This window comes from Acomys russatus, chromosome 25 (assembly GCF_903995435.1).
Source record: "Acomys russatus chromosome 25, mAcoRus1.1, whole genome shotgun sequence".
Lineage (NCBI taxonomy): Eukaryota > Metazoa > Chordata > Mammalia > Rodentia > Muridae > Acomys > Acomys russatus.
This window is the reverse complement of record NC_067161.1, coordinates 50,494,920-50,502,641: the sequence shown is the minus strand read 5'-3', so window position 1 is coordinate 50,502,641 and position 7,722 is coordinate 50,494,920. Positions and strand designations below refer to the sequence as shown.

Genomic DNA, 7,722 nt, shown 5'->3' with positions numbered 1-7,722 from the left:
AGGCCCTGTGGCAAACATGGAGACCTGGCTAGCCTCGGTGATGACGGCGAAGACACGGAGGATGGATTTCATTCCTGAGAGGGAAAGGGCCCACTACTGCGGGGAAGGGAGCATCCTGGTTGTTTGGGCGCAGCGTGGGGTAGGGTCTGAAGGAGGGGCTGGCAGCAGAGAATCCCCGAAGGCCTAGTTCTTCCCTAGGATTCACAGGAAGAAGCCTGAAAAGTAATTAGTTGTGGCCTGGGCTCTGGTGCTGAAATTGGGGCAATCTAAGAAAGGAGTGAAGAAAGGAGAAAGGGGTACACGACTGGCTGACCACAGAAACAGCACTCTCCGTGTCCCACAGCTCAGTCAGCACTCAGGCGTGTGCTGCCAAGGCCCCTAAGTCTGAGTTTAAAATTAGCAAGAATGTGTGCACCCTCCAGCCCTGCCAGCTCCAGCAGTCAGGGAGCCATGCACTCTCCTTCATCCCCTTACCTGACTCTCTGAGATGGAAGCCTCGTAATAGTCCAGGATGTCTGTCACAGGAACAGAACTAAGTCACCCTCCCACACCCTGGGCTCCTCTGGTCACCCCTGCTACCCCTGCCTTAGCTAGGATGGTTGCTCTTCCTGGGAGGGCACAGGGGGAGAACTCTACACCAGCTACAGCCTGGACCATACACTTCGCAGGCTTCCAACCAGGCCAGAACTGGTAACACTTGACCTCAAAGCCCAGGCCAGTCCTTTCCACTGTGGTCCCTCAGAGCCCTGCCATTACTCACCCAGCAAGGCCTGGAAGAGGTCACTGTGCAGCACCGTGAGGAGGGGAGGTGCCCACCGTAATAGTGGGGGCGCCAGGAGCCAGAGGGCTGACCTGGGAGCTGGAGAGAAGCAAGTCACAAAGGGTGAAGACCAAGCCACTTCCACACGTAACCATCTAAGGTTCCCCAGCCTGTGTCCTTTCACCCTGGACCTCATGGAGAGACTCAGGAAGAGAAAGTGCTCCCGGACCCCATCATAGATCCAGATCTCCCCTCCAAAGACCCATCTTTTTTTTCACCTCTTGTTCTCTGGGACATCTCTCTTCTCTCACTTTAATCTCCCTAATCCGCCAAGATTGAAGTGAGCTGCCTTCTCCCTGCGCAGCTGCACTCATAGCTAGTAAAGTGGGCAGACCCCGCGGCCATTCTTCCGCGAGTCCCCCAGGAGCGACCTTGCCCCACACAGTGTCCTTCCCCAAAGGCCAGGCATAATTTTACTACTTCCCTGAGAATGGGAAAAAGGGTTTTCTTTAAGGTAGTCCCAGCAAGCCAGAAGAATGTTTAAGCTGAGCCGGGGCTGACCACAGTGAGTATAGGGAGGCGGTGGGCAGTGGCACGGCTCACTGACTAAGGGGCTTTGCTGCCAAGCCTGCCATCAAGGACCCACATGAAAGTGGAAAGACAGAACCGACTGTTGAAAGCTGCCCTTTGGTGAGGGCTTGTGTGAGGGCACTCACACACAAACTTTGATGAGGCTGGAAAGATGGTTCAGCAATTAAGAGCATTTGCTACTCTCGCAGAGGACCTGTGTTCAGTTTCCAGCGCCCACACACATGGTCGTGCACAACTATCTATAACTCAGTTCCAGGGGATGAGATGCCCTCTTCTGACCTCAGCAGGTACCAGGCAGGCATGCCGTGTGTGTGTGTGTGTGTGTGTGTGTGTGTGTGTTTGTATCACTCTTGCACATAAAAATTAAAAATAATATAATAAACCTCTAAAAATTAAAGAAATACATATTGCTGTTCCAGAAGACCTGAGCTCTGCTCTCAGCACCCACGTCAGGAGACTCACAACTGCCTGTGACTCCAGCTCCAGGAGGGACCACTGCCACTGGCTTCTATAGACGCCCACGTCAGGAGACTCACAACTGCCTGTGACTCCAGCTCCAGGAGGGACCATTGCCACTGGCTTCTATAGGCACTACATCCATGTGCAAGTTCCCACATACAAATACACACATAATTAGAATAAAATACTTTTTAAAAGGAGTATAAATTACTTGGGTTTTGCGTATTTAGAGTTTTTACTTTAACAGGGTCTATGTGGCCTCGAATTCAAGACGATCCTGACTCAGTCTCCACCAGAGTCCATGAAAGAGACCAGAGGCTCCTACTGCGTGCTTTTAGAAGTGTTTTGAGTTGGTGAGACCTCCTAGATCTCAGAATTTGCTTAGCGCACACTCCAGCTTGAGTCTGCCACACCATTCCCCTCTTTATTTGGTGGAGACATTTTCCGAATAAGCCAGGCCTCTGCATCTGACATTTACCTTACCTCTCCCTTCTGACTTGAGGTAGGAAATCCTCCCTTCCCTGCAGTCTACTTCCATCCCTCTGCCTTAGTCACTTAAACTCCTCCCTCTTTCGCTCATCTTATCTTTCTTTCTTTTTTTCCTAAGCGGGTGAGACTTTAGTTCAGACCAGCGGCTCTAAAGAGTTTGGGTAAGAAAAAAAAAAAAAAAAACCAAAAAACCCAGATAGATGGAAGATCGATCACTCTAGGTCAATCAGACTACAGGGACCGAGTGCACGAGGAACTTCAGTTCCCACCATGCATTGGGGCCCTAAAGACCACGCCCCCACCACGCCGCATTGCACTGTGGAGCATGAGTCAGGGCCCAGACACACAACCTTCGGACAGAGACGCAGGGAGAGGTCAGCGGTCAAGTTTTCAGCGGCGGATTGGACATGCAGTCAGCTCGGATGACCCCGAGTATGGGGCGACAGCTGCTGCGGCTGGGGGCCCGAAGGTCCGTATGTGCCAGGGGGACAGTGGGTCTGGTCACAGGGGCAGGATTCAACCCCGACTCCTTACAGCTCGCGGTCTACTGTGCTTCTGGGACAGCCCTGGCCTGCCTCTGCCCAGCGACTTTATGCCAGCGAAGCCACTCAGGTAAGTGATAACGATGAGAGAGAAGAGCAGAGAAACGGGAGTCGCCAGCTCCCACGAGCCTGCGACCGACAGGGGTCTCTCTCTTGGTCCCAGCCACCTGGTGACAGTTCTGGCGCCGAAAGTAGGGGAAAGGGCATGCCAGGGTGCCCTAGTGGGAAAGTAGGGGAAAAGGCACACTTCCTAGGCAGTGTTCTCCCCAACACCCACCTCTACCCAGTCTTAACTGCTACGCTCCCTTCCCCAGACGGTTCTGGACAAGCCAGATATCCCTCGCCTCTGATGCGTCCACCAGAGAAAAACCAGCCAAGACGGTAAGTGGCCCAGAAACTGCATTGACGTAAGCCAGGAGTAAGTTCAGCCCTATCAGCCTTCTTAAACTCTTTCCTTCCTCGCCCAGGAATCTAAGTCCTTCGCCGTGGGGATGTTCAAAGGCCAGCTTACCACTGATCAGGTGTTCCCGTACCCATCTGGTGAGCGGAGGGCTAGTCAGAGGCAACGTGGGCAGGGCAGCCTCCCTTCCTAACTAGCCTGTTCTCCTTCCCCATCCGGCAGTGCTTGATAGAGAACAGACACAATTCCTCAAAGAGCTGGTCGGGCCGGTGGCCCGGTTCTTTGAGGTAAGGGATGACTGGGGCACAGTCCCTCTTGGGATAGGCAAGTGTTAAGGAGCTCCAGGGAGCCTCTGAATATGGGATCCTATTCCTTGCCCAGGAAGTGAACAACCCCGAAAAGAATGACTCCTTGGAGCAGGTAGAGGAGACCACGCTGCAGGGCCTCAAGGAACTGGGGGCGTTTGGTCTGCAAGTACCCAGTGAGCTGGGCGGCCTGGGCCTCTGCAATACCCAGGTGAGAGGTCTCCCTGTTAACTAAGACCCCAAGTGAGTAGCTAGGGCCTACTGTCTGCCTGCTCTATTGCTCCACTGTAGACATCTTCCTCTGAAGACATCATCTATGTGCAGCCCTCCAGGACCATGGACCTAACCCTGGTTCCCACATCTTTAGGGTAGTGGGCAGTCTTCCCATCAGGACTAAGGGCAGGTGGGCATAGTAGCGAACACCTTTAATGCCAGCGCAGTGGAGGTAGAGGCAGGTAGATCTCTGAGTCTGAGGCCAGCCTGGTCTACAGAGCATGTTTCAGGCTAATTGGAGCTACATAGTGGGACCCTATGTCAAAAAACAAAACAAAACAAAACAAAACTCCTAAAGATCTAGGACCTTTTTCACCCCAGCTCCTGTTTCCCTGCAAAGGATTCCAGGGCCCATGCACATTAGGCAAGCGCCCTACCATTCAGCCACACCACCATTGCACCTGTGCCCTTTCTACTCTGACCCCAACTTACTACTACATGCCACGCAGTGATGGCCCAGGTCAGGCTCTGTCCTGTTGCCCATACACTGCTGTTGAGGGCAAGTGCGATACCGCCTTCCCCTGCAGTATGCTCGCTTGGCGGAGATTGTAGGCATGCACGACCTTGGCGTCAGCGTGACCCTGGGAGCTCACCAGAGCATCGGTTTCAAAGGCATCCTGCTCTATGGCACAAAGGCCCAGAAAGAGAAATACCTCCCCAGAGTGGCATCTGGTAAGGCCACCTTAAGAGACCTGGGGGTAAGGGATGTGACGCTGCTCGTGGTGTTACTGCCGGGGGCAGTGTGAGAAGGGCACAGCTTTGGTGGTCTGCATTCCAGGTAAACCTGCTTTCTCCTTCACCAGGGCAGGCTTTGGCGGCTTTCTGCCTCACGGAGCCCTCAAGCGGGTCCGATGCAGCCTCCATCCGTAGCTCAGCCGTACCCAGCCCTTGTGGAAAGTATTATACTCTCAATGGAAGCAAGATTTGGATCAGGCAATCTTCCATTCTTCTCTTCTTCCCTTCAGCCCAACTCTCCGACTTCACTGCACTGAACCCCCCACCACACTAAACATCTCATTTTTCCACAGTAATGGGGGCCTGGCAGACATTTTCACGGTCTTCGCCAAGACGCCAATTAAAGATGCAGCCACGGGGACTGTGAAAGAGAAGATCACAGCTTTTGTAGTGGAAAAAAGCTTTGGAGGGGTTACCCAGTGAGTGAGTCTGGGGAAAATACAGAAGAACCAAGCAAGGGCAGAGCGCTGGGCTCTTAAAAGTAAATGGTGTAACTGGGGCTGTTTATGTACCAGAGCCACAGGAGGTGCTACCCTGTGTTCCCCCAAGGAAACAAACTGCCCACCTCTTCACTGGCTGGAGCGTTCCTCACCGCTCCTAAGGACTGTACAGGCCACTTCCCAGACAGCAACCTATCTCTACCTCAACTTTCCCGCCTGCCTTTTCAGAGGACCCCCGGAGAAGAAGATGGGCATCAAAGCATCCAACACGACGTCTGTCTTCTTCGATGGAGTGAAGGTCCCGTCAGAGAACGTGCTGGGGGAGGTGGGGGACGGCTTCAAGGTTGCTGTCAACATCCTCAACAACGGGAGATTTGGGATGGCTGCGACCCTAGCAGGCACCATGAAAGCCATCATCGCCAAGGCGGTGCGTCCTGTCTCAGTCCTAGTAGCTCGAATCTCCTTCTACACATGTCTGTGCCCGCCCGCCCGCTCACATAGGTCTCCAACCCATCCAGCACCACAGGCGGGACACATGTGCCTTCTTTCAGGTGGAGCATGCCACTAATCGCACCCAGTTTGGGGACAAAATTCACAATTTTGGGCTGATCCAGGAAAAGCTGGCTCGGATGGCCATTCTGCAGTATGTGACTGAGGTAAGGGCCTCCTGTCCCCCTCTCCCTGGAGCCCTATGGCTTTCTTCACAGTTGGGTCAGACTACAACCCCCAGCAGCACCTGGGGCAGTGGGTCTCCAGCTTTACACCAATGCCCTAGGGGATGCGAGGAGGCATAGTCAGGTCCGCTTCTGAAGGAGAGTGCTGCTGCTGTGCTAAGTGCTCCCCTAGATGTGCCAAACACTAATTTTACCCAGCCCTTTAACAAGTATGAAGCCTTGAGGCCCCTAACTTGCCAAATCAGAGGGCCAGATAGCGGGTGTCTTTGACCCGACCAGGGAGTTAGAGTGAATACAGGCTGTGGGGGGACGTCAGAACTGGTCCTGCTGGTTTGAGTAGGAACCGTCCTGTCTGATGCAGCCCTTTCCTGTTTTCTTTCCCATGTCCTAACCACCCTCACTCAGTCCATGGCGTACATGCTGAGTGCCAACATGGACCAGGGATTCAAAGACTTCCAGATAGAAGCGGCCATCAGCAAAATCTTTGGTTCGGTGAGGACCCGGGCATGGTGGAAGGGCCGAGTCCACTTTAGGACCTCAGCCCCAAAACCTAACTCATCTGGTTCTCTGTCCTCAGGAGGCGGCCTGGAAAGTGACAGACGAGTGCATCCAAATAATGGGGGGCATGGGCTTCATGAAGGTACCGAGCAGTCCTCAGCCTGGGGCAGCCGCAAGGGCGGGCAGCCACAGCTCAGCAGAGGTGTATGCGTCTTCCCTATGCTAGGAACCCGGCGTGGAGCGCGTGCTCCGAGATATTCGTATCTTCCGGATCTTTGAAGGGACGAATGACATTCTGCGACTGTTTGTGGCTCTGCAGGGCTGCATGGTGAGAGGAGGGGTAAGCAGGGAGAGGAACTGTGAAGGGCGCTGAGCACCCACTGGTGGGCCCTCCCCCTCCACAGGACAAAGGGAAGGAACTGACTGGGCTTGGCAACGCCCTGAAGAACCCCCTGGGAAACGTGGGCCTCCTGATAGGAGAAGCGGGCAAACAGCTGAGGCGGTAAGCACAGGGCCAGGGCCAGGGGAAGGCAGGACGGCGCCAAGCAACTGACCAGCCCGTCTTCTGCTTCCTCCCAGGCGTACAGGGATGGGCAGCGGTTTGAGTCTCTCGGGAGTTGTCCACCCAGAGTTAAGTCGCAGCGGTGAACTGGTGAGTGGTCTTGGAGCGGCGCCTGCGGCAGTGGGCTGCCTGCTGCTTCCGAGCTCTGAGACTCCCTTGTCTCTTCAGGCAGTGCAGGCTCTGGAGCAGTTTGCCACTGTAGTGGAGTCCAAGCTGATGAAGCACAAAAAAGGGATCATCAGTGAGTGAGCTGCAGGCCCCACCCTCCTGCCGCAGCCCCGCCCTCACACTGTAGCCCCTCCCTCCTGCCGCAGCCCCTCCCTCACACTGATAGCCCCACCCTCATCTACCTGACAGATGAGCAGTTCCTGCTGCAGCGCCTGGCAGATGGAGCCATTGACCTCTATGCCATGGTGGTGGTTCTCTCCAGGTAAGACAGAGTGTTAAGCTTGGGAGGCTTGAGCCACAGTGGCTTGGCCAGCACCACAGCTCAGGACTGTCAACCTCCTGTCTCCTTACAGAGCCTCAAGGTCCCTGAGTGAGGGCCACCCCACAGCACAGCATGAGAAAATGCTCTGTGACAGCTGGTGTATTGAGGTGAGCCTTGGGGCTACACAGAGCAGGTGGGCATTCCAGACACAGGCCAGACTGACCCTCTCCTTCCCTCCCCAGGCTGCAACACGGGTCAGAGAAAACATGGCTAGCCTGCAGTCCAACCCTCAGCAGCAGGAGCTCTTCCGTAACTTCAAAGGCATCTCCAAGGCCATGGTGGAGAGTGGTGGCGTTGTCACCAGCAACCCCCTTAGAGTCTGATACTCCCAATCAGGCCTAGCATGGTTATGTGCCTTACGCCAAAACACAGGTCCCCTTTATGGGGGCCCTGGCTCCCCTGTTTGTTCTCTGGAGTATTTACTGCCTTAAGAACAGTAAATTTTCTACTAAGTCACTCTTTGCTACTGTACCTTACTGGTCTCTCCTCTCCACCTCTGTACCT

General features: G+C 54.5%; 1 protein-coding gene across 1 annotated transcript; it reads left to right on the top strand.

Moving 5' to 3' along the window:
• The first annotated feature begins 2,612 nt into the window (after positions 1–2,612).
• Positions 2,613–7,689, top strand: Acadvl (acyl-CoA dehydrogenase very long chain). Its single transcript, XM_051168016.1, is given in 21 exon segments — positions 2,613–2,768; positions 2,836–2,911; positions 3,156–3,176; positions 3,178–3,222; positions 3,309–3,381; positions 3,464–3,528; positions 3,623–3,757; positions 4,347–4,491; positions 4,623–4,752; positions 4,848–4,973; positions 5,223–5,421; positions 5,546–5,650; positions 6,074–6,160; positions 6,246–6,308; positions 6,393–6,494; positions 6,571–6,668; positions 6,746–6,818; positions 6,897–6,969; positions 7,086–7,158; positions 7,250–7,325; positions 7,401–7,689. Coding segments are annotated over 21 exon segments (1,968 nt in total). The 5' UTR covers positions 2,613–2,706; the 3' UTR covers positions 7,542–7,689.
• Positions 7,690–7,722: the final 33 nt, after the last annotated feature.